The 20,893-nt window shown below is 47.7% G+C and overlaps 1 protein-coding gene across 2 annotated transcripts; it reads left to right on the top strand.

Annotated features, from left to right (window-relative positions):
* Window positions 1-1,684: 1,684 nt before the first annotated feature.
* S100A10 (S100 calcium binding protein A10) lies at window positions 1,685-14,318 on the top strand. 2 transcript variants are annotated; one of them, XM_053591571.1, is made up of 3 exons: window positions 1,685-1,883; window positions 9,371-9,516; window positions 13,904-14,318. In XM_053591571.1, the coding sequence occupies exons 2-3, from the start codon at window positions 9,385-9,387 to the stop codon at window positions 14,063-14,065; spliced, it is 294 nt and encodes a 97-aa protein (XP_053447546.1). In that variant the 5' UTR covers window positions 1,685-1,883; window positions 9,371-9,384; the 3' UTR covers window positions 14,066-14,318. The 2 variants fall into 2 exon arrangements, with proteins under 2 accessions (XP_053447546.1, XP_053447545.1); XM_053591570.1 differs by having other exon boundaries at window positions 1,760-1,883; window positions 9,374-9,516.
* The last annotated feature ends 6,575 nt before the right edge of the window (window positions 14,319-20,893 follow it).

The following is a 20,893-nucleotide window of genomic DNA, read 5'->3' as shown; positions in this document are numbered from 1 at the left end:
ACAAGAATGTAACCTTTCTTAAAAAGTCACAATTGGGGGCGCCTGTGGCTCAGTTAGTAAGGCGCGGGCCCCATATACCGAGGGTGGCGGGTTCAAACCCGGCCCCGGCTGAACTGCAACCAAAAAATAGCTGAGCGTTGTGGCGGGCGCCTGTAGTCCCAGCTACTCGGGAGGCTGAGGCAAAAGAATCGCTTAAGCCCAGGAGTTGGAGGTTGCTGTGAGCTGTGTGATGCCATGGCACTCTACCTGAGGGCCATAAAGTGAGACTCTGTCTCTACAAAAAAAAAAAAGTCACAATTGGTGGGCAGCACTTGTGGCTCAAAAGAGTGGGGCCCAGGCCCCATATACCAGAGGTAGCGGGTTCAAACCCAGCCCCAGACAAAAACTGCAAAAAAAAAAAAAAAGAAAAGAAAGTCACAATTGGCTCAGCGCCTGTGGCTCAAGCGGCTAAGGTGCCAGCCACATACACCTGAGCTGGCAGGTTCGAATCCTCAGAGTTCTCGCAGAATCTTATAGTACCCTCTACCATTCACTAAGCACCTTGGATTTTAATTGCTCACTTTTCTTCTTCCCAACACTAATTTAAAGCTCTTTGAGGCAAGAGATTGAAGTATTTAATCCCCAAATCTCTGGGCTAGCACATATGCTAAATGTTCCTGAAGGTGTGTCCACCACATGAAAAAGTGAGAGGAGCAGGGCTATGCCGACCCAGGCATCCTCCCTGCTCTGTCTTCCTGGGACACAAAGAATCCAGTATTTCCTCAACTGGTGACTGTGACCTGGAGCCTACAAAGTATATGGAAAGATCTTGAAGAACTGTCCCCTTCAAGAGTCAGCACCAGGGTTGTAGGGAAAGCCACAGCTGAAATCTTGGCAACAGCCAAGATTAGTCACGAGATGGCACTTGGAGGATTCCCCAGACTGCTCATTCCTCTGGGATCACTCATTCCTCCCAAGGCCTCCCCAGGGAACAAAGGAAAACCCCAGGACTTGGGACTGGGCTCCTTTCCACCTTCAACTGCTAGAAGTTTGCATATGCAGTTAAAATGAATGTGGCGGTGGAGGAAGGAGTGGGTGAGCAGCCGCTAGTAAACACTCAGGTCTTCTCTAAATTTCTTCCAGAAAATTCTTCTAAAGGGCTTTTAGGGCCAAACGGGCCCATTACAGACCAAAGAGAAGCCTTAGAAATCGTTTTTAACAATATTAACCGCACTGACTGAAACTGAACCAACGACCAAGTGAAGCCACACAAACCAGGAGGGGTAAATCCCCTGTTGGACAGGGATCTGTCACCCCAGCCCTGACCGACCACCCAGCAGCCTCCCGCTTTCCCTGCGGGCAGATGGGGGCCGGGAACAGGCCGGGGAGACCCAGGGACTGCGGACCTTCCGGGTCCCCATCTGAAAACCACCAAGGCCCAGCGCCTTCGAGGTCGCTAGGACTCCAGGTGCCGCTCTTGCTGTGTTATCTAGAGAATAATTTCTAGACCTGCACTTTGCCTTTGATTCCGGGCAGCGGGCCCCACCCTCAGAGGAACGGCCGGGTTCTTTGAAGCCTACACTCACCCACTTTCTATAAACCAAACCCGAGAGGAAGGAAGGGCACAGCCGACGGTGGGGCTGTCCCAAACCTTTGGAGCGCAGAGACATCCGCACTGGAGTGGACAGCAGCACCCTCCCAGCGGAGAGCAGAGCAGGGTGTGTCCCGCTCGCCCGGGGCTGGGGGGCGGGGCGGGGGGCGCCGAGCCCCGCCCCGGCTCCTCCCGCTCGCGCGGCCCGCACCGCCCCCTCCCAGCTCCCGCCCGCGCACCCTGTCGCCGGCCGCAGCTGTGTTCGCCGCCCCGCGCCTCAGCCAGCTAGCGTCTGCCGCGCCTCTCGGCCCAGGTGAGCTCCGCCCGGTAATGCGCGCTGCCCCTCCGGGACGTCCTCAGCCCCGAACCTGACACCTGCGGGGACTCCTCCGGGTTGCGGGGCCGGGCTGGCTGCGCGGGTGTCCCAGGCCCCGCGGGGTCTGGGCGGGGAGCAGCTGGCGGGGAATCCGCTGCTCCGCGCTCCGGGCCGCGCCCAGGCGAGGAAGCAAGAGCCTCTTCCGGCGCGGGCGGCCGACCCCAGACCCCCGGGCCAGGGGAGGGGCGCTTGTTCTTTGCTGCGGACCTTTGTCTTGGTGGCCCCGGACCTCCGCTGCGGGTCTTTCCTCCACCGGTCCCACCTTCCGAACGGTCTCCCGAATGACCCGTGCTTCTCTGCCTGGCCGGGCGGCGGCGGAGGGCGCAGGGTCGGCCCCCTGTCCTCTGCCAGGCAGGAAGCGTCTTACTGCCGGGGGAAGGAGGGCTTGTTTCTCTATAGCGCGGTTTGCTAGGGGTTTGTGTAGAGGAGGGACCATGTGAGGTGATTGTTACTCGGAGGATGCCCTTACTCCATCCTGAATAACTAAGTGGAATCAGCAAGAAGTGGGGGAGGAAAGAACTTGATGAAGGATCTTCGACGGAAGTTAGTTCTGGCCGGGTGCAGTGAGACGGGGACAGACGTGTCGTCGGTAACTTGCCTGAACGCGGCCAAAAGGCCTCCCTCCCCTGCTTGCGCGGTCTAGCCCGGGCCGCCCCACCGAGGGGACCGCGAACTCTGCTCTAGCGGGAGGGGTGGGGGTGCAGGGCCGCCGCCCGCAGGCCGAACGGAGCCCTGAGCCAGGCTCCGGGATGCCAGGAGCCCTTTCAGCCCCCACCCTGTCCCCGGGGAGCTGGAGTCGCTCTGCAGGGCGTGGCCAGCACCCGGGGCCCTGGGTTCTCCTAGTGGTCTGTGACTCAGCCGTGAGCCGGTGCGGGCGTGGCTGGTTGCAGATGCTCTCTGCCGAGGGTTTGAGCAGAACACTCCCTGAAAAGGAGGGGGAAAGGGGAACTGTGCCCTCTTAGAGGGCATTTTCCACTTTTTTTTTTTTTTTTTTTGCAGTTTTTTGGTTGTTGTTTTTTTTGGCCAGGGCCGGGTTTGAACCCGCCACCTCTGGTATATGGGGCCGGCGCCCTACTCCTCTGAGCCACAGGCACCGCCCTTAGAGGGCATTTTCCAAGAGGAAGTGAGTCACACCGGGACTGACCCGTGGGCGAGGGCAGTGATGGCAAGGACAGGGCGGCCAGAGCGCCGCTCCCTGCCGGCTGGTGTGCACCCGGCAGCCTGTCTCACCCTCACTGGGAAGGTGGCTTTTTCCGTTAAGAGGTTTGCAGTTATTGTGGATCGTTTTTTCCTCAGAGGCTTGAGTTTCTGCTTCCAGTAGTGGACGGTTATATCCTGCGTTTCAGGCTAGCCAGGCTCGTGGAGGCCCCTTGTCAGTGAGTTCGGCCTCCAACAGCTTCAGCGCATTGCGATCCAGATGTGCCAGGACCGGGGGCAGGAGACTAGTGGGACAACTCCTCTGACCCCACATCCCTCCCCAGTCCTGTTTAATCATCCCTCTGAGGCGTGTGTACTGTGCTCCTTCACAGCCAGAGACTAGTTTCTTCAGGGTGGTCCTTGATCCACCATTTAGAGTTTCTTGTTTCAGTTGTTCAAATTTTCTTCGTCCATTGCATGTAAAGCAATTCTTGGGTCTGACCCTGATTTCTAGGTGATGCTCTTTGGCCTTTCCTGGATCCCACATCAGATGGGCCCTTCCCCCCACGCTCCCCCCAAGCTCTGGCCTCTGGCCACTGCAGGGAGCTCTCAGGCCTTGGGTTGGGTGGAGCTGAGGCTGGGGGCCTCCCTGCTTTCCACTGACAGTTTAAAAATGTGACTTTTTCAGAGCACTGCCCACTCCATATGCTCTTGGACACAGTTCAATCTTTTAAAGTGTAAAGTTGAGTGGAAACAATGGAATTCTTTCAGATTATAATGTGTAAATTATCACTCAAAGTGCTGGCAAAACTAGACTAAAACTTTAGAATTTTTCTTTTTTTAAATTAATTAATTTATTTATTTTGAGACAGGGTTTCACTTTATCACGCAGGCAGAGTGCTGTGGCATCACAGCTCACAGCAACCTCCAGCTCTTGGGTTTAGGATTCTCTTACCTCAGCCTCCTGAGTAGCTGGGACTACAGGTGCCCACCACAATGCCCGGCTATTTTTTGTTGCAGTTTGGGCAGGGCCAGGTTTGAACCGCTACCCTTGGTATACGGAGCTGGTGCCCTACTCACTGAGCCACAGGTGCCGCCCTCTTTTTTTTTTTTTTAGACAGAGTCTCACTATGTCACTTTTAGTAGAGTGCTCTGGTGTCACAGCTCACAGCAACCTCAAACTCTTGGACTCAAGCGATTCTCTTGCTTCATGCTCCCAAGTAGCTACTTATAGCTGGGGCTACAGGCGCCCTCCACAACCCCCAGCTATTTTTTGGTTGTAGTTGTCATTGTTGTTTGGCAAGCCCCGTGGATTCGAATCCACCAGCTCTGGTGTACGTGGCTGGCGCCCTAGCCACTGAGCTACAAGCACCAGCCTAGAATATTTTTTAAGTGTCTCATGCTTCTAGGGGCTCAACAATTTAGGAATCTCTCATCAAAAGCAAAAGGAAAAAATTTAGTATTTTAAAAACAATGTTCAGCCCTTCCTTTCCTTTCACCAAATAACAACCACCTACCCTACCAAAGGATTTAATAGCAGTTGTCACGGTAACGGTTGTTGGCTGATGGAGGCTGATGCCTGACTGTTCTTAACAGAAGAATAGATGTACTTGGTTGGGTTAGAGGAGGTTTATGAGTTCTTTCTTCCTACTAAATTGCATCTGAAACTTTCCTTTGATGCCCAATTCTTTAGTGGGCTTTTCTCTGGTGAGAAGTAGGAGAGACATGCTGGATCCAGATCCATTATTTCAACTCATTTTTTTCTGAATTTTCTTTGGGGTATCAAATCCAAGAATGTCTTCTGTTTTCAATTTTCAAAATAAAAACGTTTTTCCCCAAACCTTCTAAAGTGAAAGAAAAGAACCCTCAGACATATTTTAAATAACAGATGCTTATTTTTACTGACACCCTCCTGATTATTTTCTGGGTGGGCTGCGAGAAACTAGGATTTGGACAAGATACAGAAGGACAAGTAAGTCAGACCTCTTGATCCTTAGAAGACTCCTCTTTGAAATGGGGGCCTGGATCTAGGCATAGATCCAGAGCAAACATGAGGGATTGCTCAGGAACAGATGCTTTTCTAAGGAAGACTCCTACTTCCCTGCTACCCCCAGGATAACCAAAATTATATTATGATTGTCAATTTTGTTCTTTTGGATTTATCGAGTAGGCTTTATGAGGGCCAGGCACTAGCTTTTGGGACTCTGCTCAAAGAGCCCAACACCATCTAGTGAGGAAAGAAACAGAAACACATGGGCGGCACCTGTGGCTCAGTCGGTAGGGCGCCGGCCCCATATACCGAGGGTGACGGGTTCGAGCCCGGCCCCGGCCAAACTGCAACCAAAAAAATAGCCGGGCGTTGTGGCGGGCACCTGTGGTCCCAGCTACTCAGGAGGCTGAGGCGGGAGAATCACTTAGGCCCAGGAGTTGGAGGTTGCTGTGAGCTGTGTGAGGCCACGGCACTCTGCCGAGGGCCATAAAGTGAGACTCTGTCTCTACAAAAAATAAATAAATAAAAAGAAACAGAAACACAAATCACTAGAATTCACAACAGACTTGTAAACAGTATTCCATTAGCTGATGAATTCCTCAAAGGCAAGTGTGCATGTGTGGGTGTATGCACCCATGGGTGCGTCTGCGTGTGACTATCCCTCGTGCCTACCAATGTGTCTGAGACAAGCAAAGCAGGTGCTCAATATAGGAGAACCAAAAATGGAAAATTGAATTCCTCCCACAGTAACCAAATTTATGGAGTCCAGAGTTGTTTTTGTTTTGTGTAGAAAAAACTACACAAAGAAAAAACATCTGAGCCTCCACTCTGAAGACTGTTGCTCAGGCAAACATTTGAGAGCATATAAAGGCATCAGAATAAAATGGTGCAATAAAAGGTGTGTGGACATGAGGCTCTCACATCCTGTGGAGCTCAACAGTGAGGGGGCAGCGCCAGAACAGCAAGAAGTAGAAGGTGGGGAAATGAAAGCATGAGAAAACACCAGGGTGAGAAGTCATGTCCGTCTGACCAGACCTGTTTAGCAGGACCTTTATTTTTTCTCTAGTGTATGGAATGTGCTGCCCTCTTTATTCCACTGTTCCATTCATAAGCCCCCTTTCCTGACCCTCCCCAGCTCTCATACCCACCTGCGAAGCTCTGAGATACAGGTTTTCAGACTAGTCTTGCATAATCACACCAGCCAAAAGGGTTGTGTGATTATTCATTCACTTAACAGTTATTTAGTGTTCCGTGGATAAAACAGAATGATTTGGGGCTCTTGACCAAGAGATGCTTAAATCGAAGATAGGTAAACAATTAAATGCAATGGAGGGTTTCAGCGCAGGACCAGTTGTTGACGGCACCGAGAGGGCACTGATGCCCCTCAGCCACAGCCCCAAAGTGTGTCCCGCCAGGAAGAAGGAGACCCACCTCTGCCCAGGACTGGAGCTTGGAGGGTGGCTAGGTGGGAGTGGAAATGCCAGAGATAAGTTCCTGAAGAACTTAGCTTTAGAAACAACAGTCAGCCCTGCCCTGCCCAGGAAGGGAGGGCCTTGCACAGCTGACTCAGCAGGGCCACTGCTGCACTCTGAAGAGCTAAGTGACTCATTCTGGAACCAGGAAAGCAGAGTTGTAATCACAGCACTCCCTCATTTCCCTTCATCTTATTTTGAAACCTGTGTGTGGCTCTTCAAAAAAGAATCCCTGGTCAGGGCCCTTTGGGATGCTGGTTCCTCATGAGCCTGAGGCCATTTCCTCTAGTTTTCAATGCTATTTTCACCTTCTGGACAGGCCCTGCTCTGCTTTCTTACCAAGGAAGGTCTACTGAACAAATAGGGCGTCGGCTGGCTGCTGTATTAAAAATCCATTTGCTGACTTAAATAACTGGGGCTGGAGGCAAGGAAAGGACCTTATGAGGCAGGGATGTAGCTTTAGGGAGGAAAGCTCCATCTTGCCGTGATGACCATGGCAAGGAAGGGATGGGACTGTAGCATCCTCAGGCCTGACCCTCAGGTGGGTGAGGAAGACTCACCTCACTCTCTTGAAAAGTTATTCAGGGGTGGCCAGGACTTACTCAGCTATGATTTTTATTTCTCGGGAGTCCCTGAACCAGCCTGCGTTCCTACTTTAGGGGTCCTTACCCTGCTGCATTCCCTCTGTCACTTCTCTGGCTTTACATGCACTTTCCTTCTGCTCTGTCCTGTAAACGAGGTATCCCACCCACTGCAGTTTCTTGGGGGGGGGGGGGTCTTTGGGAATTGGTCATGAAGTACTGACCAACTGCTCTGAGCTTGGGCACGGTGGCATCTGACTCCATTTTCGAGTTATTTAGGAACATGTTGGCTCAGGGTGTCTAAATCTCTGGGCAAGGTGGACTCTGTAAGCCCACTGCCATGGGAACCTGGGGAACCCATATGAGAGCAGGGATGAGCCAGATCCAGGCTGTGTAGGAAGAGAGAAAAGGGTGTGTTTCCCCTGAAGTTCATGTCACAGTGATCCTTGAAGCATTAGTTCTCTGCTCTCTACAAGAGATCTGCATTCCAGATGAATCATGCCAGATTCTGATTTACAGTATTCTCTAGAGTAGCATTCTTGAGCTTGCCAGTTTCTGTACTTTTCTGGAGATTAAGGGGTTTAATCTCCTTGGGTTGGATTGCTCAACCCAACTCCACCTTCTGCTAACAAGATAACATCGAGAGGTCTGTGCTGAGCAGGTGTCTGTTGAGAGGTCTGTGCTGAGCAGATGCCTGTTGAGAGGTCCATGCTGAGCAGGTGTCTTGTCAGTGGCGGGAACCACACTGGGGCCTGTCTCAGCCCCCCTGTCTGTGCTCTGCAGCAGGGTGGCAGTCGGCCTATTATATTTTTTTTTCCCTGTTCATCTGCTTCCTATTTAGTAGTGATTTTCCGTGATGTTAGCCCAAACTTCCTTATTCTAGCCAAAGCATTCCTTCCAACTAAGCCAACATTCCCTGAGCTCCTGTTAATTACCCAGTGCCGGAAAACATTCTCCCGAATCCACTGTACCTGGATGTGATGATCCTTCTTATAAACACTCTTGCCCTCCCACTGTCCCAGGACTGTGAGAGCAGCGTTTCTGTCTAGTGTTGGCAGACACATAGCAGGCTCCCAGCAGGGTCAGTATGTACTGGTACTGTCCCTTCCTGAGGAAATAGGTAACAGACTTTGGGTAGCTTTTACTTGAATAGGGCAACTGCATTTCAGTGCCAGAGATGCAACCATCTTTACTGCAATAAAAAACAAGTTCAGAACTTTAGTGAAGAATCCAGACCCAGCAGATAAATTCATTTGAGGTTACCAAGTTAAGCTCAGAGAGGTGAAATTTTCTTACTCACCAAGTTGGACTGCATGGCTTGTTGGGATTCAGTCACACCTAAGAGTCATTTGCCGAAGCTGAAACAGTGAAATATCTGTTCTTTCAGGAGGTGCTTTTCAGTTAAAAAGAGGAACACTGATCCTTTCTGAATGATTAGAGTTTTTATTCTTCATGGGGTGATTTATGCAGAATTAGCTGGCAGGTAGATAAACCCCTCATTTATAAACCCCACAGCACCAATATCTGAGGCATCTATCACCACCAACAAGAGACCCAAAACCTGGGGCAGGCTGGTTCTTAGATTCATTGAATTTTATAACTGGAAAGACTCAAGTGGATGGGCGGCACCCATAACTCAGTTGGCAGGGCGGCCACATATACCAACATTGGTGGGTTGGAACACTCCCCCACCCCCAGGCTGCTGGACAACAATGACAACTGCGTTGTGGCAGGCGCCTATAGTCTCAGCTACTGGGAGGCTGAGGCAACAGAATCACTTAAGCCCAAGAGTTTGAGGTTGCTGTGAGCTGTGACACCACGGCACTCTACCCAGGGTGACAGCTTGAGACTCTGTCTCAAAAAAAAAAAAAGAATCAAGTGGATGATCTAATCACCCTCCTTCCAATTATCCTCAAAACACTGGCAAACATGGTGAGTTAAAAGTTAATGTGGGGTGGCACCTGTGGCTCAGTGAGTAGGGCACTGGCCCCATACACCTAGGGTGGCAAGTTCGAACCCGGCCCCCAGCCAAACTGCAACAAAAGAATAGCCAGGCACTGTAGTGGGTACCTGTAGTACCAGCTACTCGGGAGGCTGAGGCAAGAGAATCACCTAAGCCCAAGAGCTATAGGTTGCTGTGAGCTGTGACACCACAGCACTCTACCGAGGGCAACAAAGTGAGACTGTCTCTAAAAAAAAAGTTAATGTGAACCCTATTTCTTTAAATATTTTAACATACTTCAGTAGATCTCACCAAAATGCCATCTCAGATGGAGCACGCCATGGAAACCATGATGTTCACATTTCACAAATTTGCCGGGGATAAAGGCTACTTAACAAAGGAGGACCTCAGAGTGCTCATGGAGAAGGAGTTCCCGGGATTTTTGGAAGTAAGTATTGAAAGGCTCTTCGCTCTCTAAAACTTACTCCATCAAAAAACAAATCAGGGCGGCGCCTGTGGCTCAGTGAGTAGGGTGCCGGCCCCATATGCCAAGGGTGGCGGGTTCAAACCCAGCCCCGGCCAAACTGCAACAACAACAAAAAAAAATAGCCGGGTGTTGTGGCGGGCGCCTGTAGTCCCAGCTGCTTGGGAGGCTGAGGCAAGAGAATCGTAAGCCCAAGAGTTGGAGGTTGCTGTGAGCCGTGTGACGCCACAGCACTCTACCCAAGGGCGGTATAGTGAGACTCTGTCTCTACAAAAAAAAAAAAAAAAATCAATGCTTCTAGCCCTGATCCCTTTCCCTTTCTCTTTCCATCCCTTCTCCATGAAAGTCGCTATTAAAAAGGTGTTTTCATTCATTTATTTATTAAATAGAATACCCACTGTTTGTAAGATATGGTAGGGGAAACAAAGTGAAGAAGACACCACCTCTCCTCAAAGAGTTTATAATCTATAGGTGAGATAAGATTTCACACAAATTTTCACAATATGATGCATTTGTTAGAAAACTCCATCTGGAGTTATCTGCCTCAGTGGAGATGGGGGGAAGAAGTCTTTTCACAAGAGATTAATCCAACCGGAAATGGCTTGATTGGGTCTGTAAACCTGGTGTTGGAGGTGTCACATCCTGGTCACGGTCACTTTCTCAGCAACTTGAATCTCCCGTCTTAAATCCTTTCAGTTAAAGGGACTTCTTAAATCCTTTCAGTTAAAAGGATTAATTTTTTTCTTCTTCCAATACCATAATGGAATGGTATTGACCATCTGTTCCATAAGAACCAAGCCTCACTCCAGAAAGAACTGCTTTTTTTTTTTTTTTGAGACAGAGCCTCAAGCTGTCGCCCTGGGTCGAGTGCTATGACATCACAGCTCACAGCAACCTCCAACTCCTGGGCTCATGCGATTCTCCTGCCTCTGCCTCCCAAGTAGCTGGGACTACAGGCACCTGCCACAACACCCGGCTATTTTTTTGGTTGCAGCCGTCATTGTTGTTTGGCGGGCCTGGGCCAGATTCAAACTCGCCAGCTCAGGTGTATGTGGCTGGCGCCTTAGCTGCTTAAGCCACATTTTTTTTAGAGACAGAGTCATACTGTGTCACCCTCAGTAGAATGCCGTGGCATCACAGCTCACAGCAACCTCCAGCTCTTGGGCTTAGGTGATTCTCTTGCCTCAGCCTCCCAAGGAGCTGGGACTACAGGCACCCGCCACAGCGCCTGGCTATTTTTTTGTTGCAGTTTGGCCGGGGGCCGGGTTCGAACCTGCCACCTTAGGTATGTATATGGGGTCCGGTGCCCTACTCACTGAGCCATAGGCACCACCCTAGAAATAACTGCTTTTCACATTGAAACTGCTGTGAGAACACAGGAGCATAGTTTTAGTTCACACCTCACCTTCAGTAGAAAAGTGCATGAAGGCTGGCACCCGTAGCTCAGTGGTTAGAGGGTGGGCCACATGCTCCAGGGCTGGTGGGTTCAAACCCGGCTTGGGCCAGCTAAACAAACAAACAACAACAACAAAAAAAAAAATAGCTGGGCTTTGTGGTGGCTGCCTATGAGAATTGCTTGAGCCCAAGAGTTTGAGGTTGCTATGAGCTCTGACGCCACGGCACTCAGCCCAGAGTGACAAAGTAAGACTGTCTCAATAAAAAAAAAAAGAAAGAGGGTGGTGCCTGTGGCTCAGCAGGTAGGGCGCCAGCCCCATATGCCGAGGGTGGCAGGTTCAAACCCAGCCCCCGCCAAACTGCAACAAAATAAAAAAATAGCCGGGCGTTGTGGCGGGCGCCTGTAGTCCCAGCTACTCGGGGAGGCTGAGGCAAGAGAATCGCCTAAGCCCAGGAGTTGGAGGTTGCTTTGAGCTGTGTGACGCCATGGCACTCTACCAAGGGCTATAAGTGAGACTCTGTCTCTACAAAAAAAAAAAGAAAAGAAAAAGAACAAAAAATAATAAAAAAAAAGAAAGAAAGAAAGATGCATGAATACTAGAAAAGACTCTGCCGTCAACTCAGATAAATCACTCAAGACGTGAGACCACAAGGCACAGTCGTCCTTTCACGTTGCAGATTTTCAAGAGATGGTTGTTTAATTCAACTGAGGGTAAAACTTTCCTTGGAGGAATAGACTGCAGTGCAGACCTCTCTTCCCTGGCACAACTCTAGCCGCTCAAAAGGCTGGTCACTCTGCTTGGGGACGAATAATGCATTAGCCTCTGAAGTGCATCTGTTGTCATCTGCACATTAGTCAAGCCCCTGACTCCTGCATCAGGGAACAGGGGACTTTGTAGTGTACAGTAACTTACATGTCGTCAGTTAAACAGATATAAATAGCCTGACTGCTCTCTCAGAGCTGCAATTACCCAACACTACCCCAAAATGACTTAGAATATACTGTTAGAATACACTCTGCTTTTGTAGAGTCCCGAGATCTAGCCCCAGACCAGGACTTAGGAGGTCGGGCTCTTCCTTGAATAACAATGGACAGTTTGTATTAGCTCTCCGGGCCTCAGTTTCCCCCTATAAAATGAGAGGGCTGGACATGATTATCAACCAGGTCACTTTCACTTTCTGTGGCTCTTCAAAGCAAGCATGAAACGCAAGGACAAAATGTACTCATCATAAGCCTGCCCATCAAGGGTATCTGGCACACTGCTTGGGTGCGGGACCACCCAGCTACAAGAGGGACTTTACCTAACAAATGCAAACATTGTAACCTAGTTGTTTGTACTCTCACATTAACCTGAAATAAAAAAAAATAATAAGCCTGCCCATCACATGGACAGAGGTATTCTGGGTGACTGATCACTTGTTAGTCACATTGTTACATTAGTTAGGAGCCAGGATGAGTATCACTTGCTCCTTGAAGGCTTTACAGCATGAGAAACATGAAGGGTATATGTGGCATGGCGTCCAGAACATGGTAGGCTAATTTATTCCAGGCGCAGGATCATAATTTTGGGCACACCCATGCTCACTGCATTAACAGAGCATTTTGTTTCTAAAGTAGATCCCTTATGTCATCCAAATTTCACTCTTTCTAACCACAGCCAGGAAGCTGAGGGTGAGGCCAGGATTAGCTGCATAGAGCAGGTTTTAGCAGATTGTTTAGGATAGGAGTTTGCAATCCTCATGTAGGAAATGCTGCTATTCTACCTTTAGGGATTCCAAAGTGCAATTTATTAACATCTAGCATACTTGAAACACTGGTATTAGTTCCTTTGCTCATGAACACAGTCACAGGAATTCAGAAATACTTGATCTGAGCCCTTTGACAACCTTATTTCCCTCTCTGGTTGAAGGCATAGACCCTGTAGGTGAAACGCCTCTTTGCCACTTCTAACCAGCATCACTCCAAAAAGATCTGATCAACCAGTCACCATGGAAACAAGATGAAAGCAAAGGGGACCCTGGCCTGCCCATCTCTGTCCACGCATTGTTACCAGTTGAGGGCACCATACATTTTTCCTTTTGAAGCTGGTCTAATGTATCACATCCAGCAGAGTCCATCGGAGAGCACAGACTTACCTTCTCAAAGAATGGAAGGGATCCTAGAGGCACTCTAGTCCAACCTCCTTGAACCATAGTTGACACACAAAGGCCTACTAAGCTGTGGGACTCAATCCAGCTCACACAGCTAATATGATGTGAGGCCACACTAGCATGGCCTCAGCGAGCCAAGGAGAAATGAGAGCCATCTTCTCCAAACCAATGGCATCATCAGCACCTGCTTAAAATCCATAGGACAACGATCTGAAAGTTATTCCCTTAACTTTTTGTAAGTAGCTCACTTCTTAAAGGATTAGACTATACTGTCAGACAGTTTATTAAAAGAAGGTAAGTTTAAACTACCAAATGAGGAGTTTGGGGTAGTTTTTAGGTAGAATTTAAATATGAATTCACTGAAATGCACCCTCAAGGCAAAAACCTTAACATTTAGAAAGGTTGCTTGGGTGATGCCTGTGGCTCAGTCGGTAAGGCGCTGGCCCCATATACCGAGGATGACAGGTTCAAACCTGGCCCCGGCCAAACTGCAACCAAAAAATAGCCGGCCGTTGTGGCAGGCGCCTGTAGTCCCAGCTACTCAGGAGGCTGAGGCAAAAGAATCGCTTAAGCCCAGGAGTTGGAGGTTGCTGTGAGCTGTGTGAGGCCACGGCACTCTACCGAGGGCCATAAAGTGAGACTCTGTCTCTACAAAAAAAAAAAAAAGGTTGCTTATAAACTAAAATAAGAACTCAAATGTTTGGGAGATTGTACACCTGGTTGTCAGCAGTATAGATCAAATAAGCTTACCATTGCAAACACTGGCTGATATTTCTTGCCTTTGTTCCTTTTTTTTTTCTCCCAGAATCAAAAAGACCCTCTGGCCTTAGACAAAATAATGAAGGACCTGGACCAGTGCCGAGATGGCAAAGTGGGCTTCCAGAGCTTCTTTTCCCTAATTGCGGGCCTCACCATCGCGTGCAACGACTATTTTGTAGTACACATGAAGCAGAAGGGAAAGAAGTAGGCAGCACCGAGCAATTACTCTGCCCTGAAAAGTGTTTTCTCAAAGGATTGCTTCAAACATCTGCCCCACAGCTTCTCCCTATATAAGGATTTCATGAGCAGATCAGGATCCTTAGAATGTATACAAATAAAATCCAACTCCCATTTGTCAAGCAGAGAAGAAAAAGTTAATTAAATGCCAGATGAGCTTTTGTTTTTTACATTGTTTGCATCCGCTTGCCCTCAATAAACATAATCCTTTTTTTAGTTCCAAATTTAACACAGAATGTTTGTTGTTTCTTCAGAAATGCTTGTTCCCTTGGAGGGGCCATTATTCTAAGCAAAGAGACTCAAGAACAGAAAAATAAATCCTGCATGTGACTCCACCTTCACCACTATCAACATATACATGTGCCAGAATAAACTAAGGCTGGGCACAGGGGCTCACACCTTGAGGGTGCATTTCAGTGAACCCCAGCACTCTGGGAGGCCAAGGCAGGCAGATCACCTGAGTTTGAGACCAGCCTGACCAAGAGTAAGACCCTGTTGCCACCAAAAATAGAAAAACTAGGGTGGCGCCTGTGGCTCAGTCAGTAAGGCGCTGGCCCCATATACCGAGGGTGACGGGTTCAAACCCGGCCCTGGCCAAACTGCAACCAAAAAGGAGCCGGGCGTTGTGGCGGGCGCCTGTAGTCCCAGCTACTCGGGAGGCTGAGGCAAGAGAATCGCTTAAGCCCAGGAGTTGGAGGTTGCTGTGAGCTGTGTGAGGCCACGGTACTCTACTGAGGGCCATAAAGTGAGACTCTGTCTCTACAAAAAAAAAAAAAGAGGGCGGCACCTGTGGCTCAGTGAGTAGGGCGCCGGCCCCATATGCTGAGGGTGGCGGGTTCAAACCCAGCCCCCGCCAAACTGCAACCAAAAAATAGCCGGGCGTTGTGGCGGGCGCCTGTAGTCCCAGCTGCTCGGGAGGCTGAGGCAAGAGAATCGCGTAAGCCCAAGAGTTAGAGGTTGCTGTGAGCTGTGTGATGCCACGGCACTCTACCTGAGGGCGGTATGTGAGACTCTTGTCTCTACAAAAAAAAAGAAAGAAAGAAAGAAAAACTAGCTGCGTGTTGTGGCGGGCACCTGTAGTTCCACCTTCACTGACTGCTCTGCCTTTGTAGCCGTGTCTGGTGAAGGGCCCAATCTGGAAGGTCGGGGTTAGTGTTAGAGGGCCCTGCAGGGTATATTCTGACCTTTACTGAGCACAGTCCTCCCAGTTTCGTTGGTGCTTTTCCACCTAGCACCTTGTATCCGCAAATGTCTGAATCTATTTTTCATGGTAAAGTGACAGCAAACTCTAGAAAAAAAACTAAGAGAACCAATCAAAGGAATGGAAGTATGGTCTAGTGCCTCAGTGAGGCCTCACCTGGTACCACTGAGTTGACTCCCAGGTGTCAGGAAATGCACCGGTAGTGCATTTCTGCTCAGGTAGTGCTGTCTTGTTAGACATGAAGTGCCAGTACTGGGGTCTGAGTAGACAGCAAAGCATTTCTCACAGTACTTTGAGAGCTGTTACAAGCTTTAGCATATATATATGAGGAACGACAATTAAGTTCTCAACTCATCCTAGGAAAAGTGCTGCACACCTCAATGCTAAATATCACCATGGTCACCTCTGAAGTTCTCCCGTTGGGAAGCTGCATGTGGACACCAGTGCCTAGTCCACCCTTCAAAGCAGTTTTGGAACTCTTTCTGGAATGACCATCAGAAATGTTGCCATAGTATACTTGATGCCCTGAATGCTATTAAAACATCTTCCCTTCAATATTTCCCTTTTCTTTGGGTAAAGAAAAAAGTCACTGGGAACCAGATCAGGTGTTCCAATACAGTTATTTGCTTACTGGCTGAAAACTCCCTTATAGACAGTGCTGTGGAGTTGGTGCATTGTCATGATGTAAAAGCCATACTTTTCTCATGTCGAGATTTTCAGTTAGGATTTCCCTGTTTCTCTATCAATGTTTACTGGGTCTGCTGTGTGTCTCAAGGCCAGCTGACAATTTTGATGCACAGTTCAATGAATTTTTGCAGTGTTTTCACCGGTTCTACTTGTTATTGGTCTCCATGACCTCTCTTCACCAGTGACACTTCCCTTCCCCTCAGAAAAACATTTAATCCACTTGTACACAGCCGTTTTCTTCATGGCATTATCCCCACAAACTTGGACTAACATGTCCCTGGTTTCACTTCCAATCTAATTCAAGCTCTGACATTCTCACAACAGCACATAAAAACACACAACAACAGCACATAAAAACACACAACAACAGCAATAAATGCCATTCGGCAACACATTGCCACATGTCAACACAAACACAACTGTGAGATGCTGATATGCCAAGGTTGCAAAACCTTACCAAGTTGAACAGTGCTGCCAACATAGGTACATGGTGGCAATTTCATAAACTTACTTGTCAGACCTCATCTGCATTTCATGCTACATTTGTACTTCCTAAAAACACAGGACTCTATTTTTATAGAGAGGTGCTATATGAATCTTCATGAGTCAACACATGAAATTGCTCCAATTAAATAGGTCATCAAAAGTGGAAACACTTTTATGACTGGACACATCAGTATAACTCTGGGGGAAATTTCCATCTAACTCTGGGAAAAAGTACAATATAAGGGTATCTACCATTGCAAGCAAAAACATGCAAAAAGGAACAGGATAGTTCAAAACTGGCTTTTGGGAAAATAAATCTATACTAAAGTCAAAGAAAAAAATTCAACCATTTTATTTTGTCTCAGTCAACAAATGAACATTAAGACATAACAGCTTTGGGCGGTGCCTGTGGCTCAAGGAGTAGGGCGCCGGTCCCATATGCCGGAGGTGGCAGGTTCAAACTTAGCCCCGGCCAAAAACCACAAAAAAAAAAAAAGACATAACAGCTTTGTACCTGAAGGATTACATCAGCAAATTCACAAAGAGGGACTGGTTGTAGGAGTACTAAGTGGAGTTGGCTAGCTAAAGACACTGACTCCAGGAATAACTCCCAATGCATGCTGTAGACCAGAGCCACCCAGGGCACTGCCCATCAGGACGCTGCCCGCTGAACTGAAAGCCCTGGTACATCTGGCAGCCCCAAGCCATGCGCCACACGTCTGTGGGGGCCCAATGCTCTGCCTCTTCCTGTACATGCCTTGGTCCCCACGTCCAAGTGTCAAGGAAGTGCCTCAATCGCAGCATCCCAAACTACAAGGGAGTGTAGGAAATACATGTTTACAGTTTCCAGGCTGCACACAAGTCAGTCCTGCCACAGTGATGATTCCTAATTCTAAGGGAAGTCTTCTAAACTAGAGGTTAAAGAAATGATGGCTCTGAAGAAGAGAGGCTCTGAGGTAACCGCTGATAGCTACAGAGAATAGAGAAACAAACTGGCAAACCTCTCTCTTCCATGAGAAGGTGTAATAGCCCAAATTTACCCCTTTGGGTAAATTGCCTCCTGGGGGCAACTGTGTTTACTGAATACAGTAAAAACTAGTGGTCACTTCACAAGTGGACAGACAAAATTGTGACATGGATATATTATAAGGGCAGATGTCCACGAATCCACAGCAAACTTGCATACTCAGAGTCTCTTTACCTAAAAACAGAGAGTGAATATCCCAGGAGGAGAAGGGCTCTCAGGGCAGGAGAAAGGAAGTATCAACCCATCTCCATAGCAGCTGTGTAGATTCAGAAAAATACTGAAGTGCTGTGTTATTCCCAGCAGATTTCCCCAGAAAGTTGCCCCATGCCAGAGAATCATCTGAGTCACCGTCCCTGGGAGGGGCGCATGTGTATGTGTTGAGGGAAAGGGTTATGGCACCCTCCTTGCTTCAGAGTTCATTTAGTAGGGGCTAGTATGAGCACAATAAAAATGGTATTTATGGTTTGAAATCCCGCATGACCCTCTGTGCCAACAAAAACACATGGATCCCACAATATGACCTGTTGATGCCGCTGTCTAGGCTTCAGCCTGTGGCTAACGGCTCCCAAGGGCAAAGCTGCAATTATGCCAACAGCCATCAAGAGGAACCATCTGGAAAATTCCACCAATTCTGCTACATGGCTAAGTTGTAAAAGCAGATCCTGCTCTTCCCCACAGAAGGAGGAATGAATAGCCGGGCAGAAAGTCAGTTTCAAACACACTGGAAAGCTGACTCTGAAAAACACAATACAGCATTATGTGCCAAGATCCTGTGTTTTCTTTGATTTGCTATTTCTGTTCGTAGGAACTCATCTTAACAAAGCAATAAAAAAATACTCAGAAATTTCATATGCAAAGATATTTGCTGAAGCATAATTTAGAATAGCTAAAACCTGAATAAAACCTCAATGTCCAAAAATAGGAATAGAGGTGTGATTAAATAAGTTGCCATTAGATGTGTGTGGTATACTATAAAGGCTCATCAAAACCATGACCTTGAAAAATGCTGTGTATTTAGTGAAATGAGGAAATATCTATGCAAAGTAAAGCAGGGTGCAAAATTGGAATATAATGGGATTCTTTTCCTTTTAAAATATCTGTGCCTGGGGCGGCGCCTGGGGCTCAGTCGGTAAGGCGCTGGCCCCATATACCGAGGGTGGCGGGTTCAAACCCGGCCCTGGCCAAACTGCAACCAAAAACAAAAATAGCCGGGCGTTGTGGCAGGCGCCTGTAGTCCCAGCTACTCGGGAGGCTGAGGCAAGAGAATCGCTTAAGCCCAGGAGTTGGAGGTTGCTGTGAGCTGTGTGATACCACGGCACTCTACCGAGGGCCATAAAGTGAGACCCTGTCTCTACAAAAAAAAATATATATATATCTGTGCCTGATTGCAGAGAGACAGAGACAGAGGAGAGAGAGAAACTAAGGCAAATACATCCAGCTGTGTTTAGTTTCTAGGGTAGGCATTACTGGTTAGGGAAATTGTCTCCAGAAAGAGGTTCATGGGATTATTTTAATTTTCTTTTTTTTTTTTTTTTTTTAATTTTCTTTACCCTGCTATGTTAATTAAATTTTCTATAGCAAATCCACTTTTACAATCTAATTCTAAGTAATATATTTTGAAAGAGCATGAGTCAGAACCTGTGCGAGATATTTCTTAAGCATTATTGTATTTAGTTCTCATTAAGATACTATAATTCCATGAAGTTCCATTTTACAGATAGCAAAACTAAGAGTTAAGTAACTCCCTCAAAGTCCCATAGGACTTACTGTGTCAAGATTTAAACCCAGATACTCTGTTTCATTCCTTCTATTCTGTAGCTGTCTGAAAGTGCTAAGTAAATTAAGTATTAAATACACTATTCCTTCAGAAGAGTAAGAGATTATTGAGGTCAGGATGTGAAGGTAGGATGTTATCTGGTCTGTAAAGATTAGAAGAAATCTGGATAATACTTAATACTCACTGAGTCCTTACTGTAACACATTCTAGGCTCTGTTCTAGTGCTTTACAAGTATTAGCTCATTCACTCTTTGCAACAGCTATGAGGTTCCCACTTTAGAGGTATTTTTGACCAAGGCATGGAGCTAAAAAGTGGTGGAGGCAGGATTTGAAACCAGATGTTCTAAGGCAGTGGTTCTCAACTTTCCTAATGCCACAGCCCTTTAATACAGTTCCCGCTGGTCTAAGGGAATAGCCCCTCTTCTCTGCTGCATCTCCAGGCACAGTAATGATGGAGTAAAGGAATGCCCAGACCACAGAGTGCTGAGGAGGCGAGGTGCAATTCAGCATGTCCGAAATGGCCTGTGTTAGCAGAAGAAAGAGCATGTAAGAGCGAGGACAGGAGGTCTTAAATGAACAATAAATGGCAAATAGTAAAGAACATGGGAAATGCTGTGGGTGAGGTCATTCAATCGAAACCTCCACAGAACCAAGGCTTGAGTTATTACTCCTCCTCTGGGAAAAAGAGATAACTCTTGTCTAAAAGGAGACAGTAAGTACATTCTTGTGAATGTTCAACGCCCTTTGCTCCAGTGCCCACATTCCAATCATATTCTGACTACAAAAGATAAACCAGGGTGGGGATTCACATGTATCTTCCTGAGACTCTCTGAGAACAGAGGAAAAAGAAAAAAATTGACCCCTGCTAAGTCATGGCAAAATTAAGGTAAAGAGAAGTTAGAGATGGTAGGGCCACAGGGCCTGGCGAGAAAGGCCTCCCACACAACACTGGTTCATCTGGTTCCTCACTAAGAGCTCAACTCATCTGCAAAGTAGTATGTTCATCCCAACTGCAGTTACAGTGTATATTTTTAAAGGCCCAAAAGTGGGCAAAATCAAAAAAGGGTCATGCAAAAGTAAAATGGTTATGTTATCAATGTTTTCTTTAATATTGTTATATCATCCTTTCATTAAGGAGGGAAATAATTTCAGTTATTCTCTGGACACGGAACTTGACCTGTTCCATATAAAAGTCATATTTTTCATGTTGCCCAAAGCAGCTAATCGAAGCCCAGCCCCACATCGCCTGCTCTCCCTGCAAAGGCGTGGCACCTCCCTCAACCTCTCCCAGCCACATCTATCAAGGCCCTGGCAAGCGTTAAGAGCACTTAGCCTCAAGCCTGTTTTTCTGGAAGAGAAAGGAGATGATTCAGCTTTGGTCTCTGCAGGGAGGACTCAGCTCTGTCCTACCTCGTTCTGGGATGCCAGGGCGAGTCAGTGCAGAGAGCCCCTTTTCTTAGCCATATTTCAAATTTATGAATATTGAAATTTCCCCTCTGTGATGTGATTTAAAGTGCCATAGAAAAGTAGAAAGTGACACAGAAAATGTGGTCCTTGATACACAAATAGTTTACAGTCTGGTGGAAGGAGAGTGTGTATTTCCAAGCTAATGACACTTAGC

Source organism: Nycticebus coucang, chromosome 5 (assembly GCF_027406575.1).
Source record: "Nycticebus coucang isolate mNycCou1 chromosome 5, mNycCou1.pri, whole genome shotgun sequence".
NCBI lineage: Eukaryota > Metazoa > Chordata > Mammalia > Primates > Lorisidae > Nycticebus > Nycticebus coucang.
The sequence above is the reverse complement of the archived record's forward strand: the minus strand, read 5'-3'. Positions and strand labels throughout refer to the sequence as shown.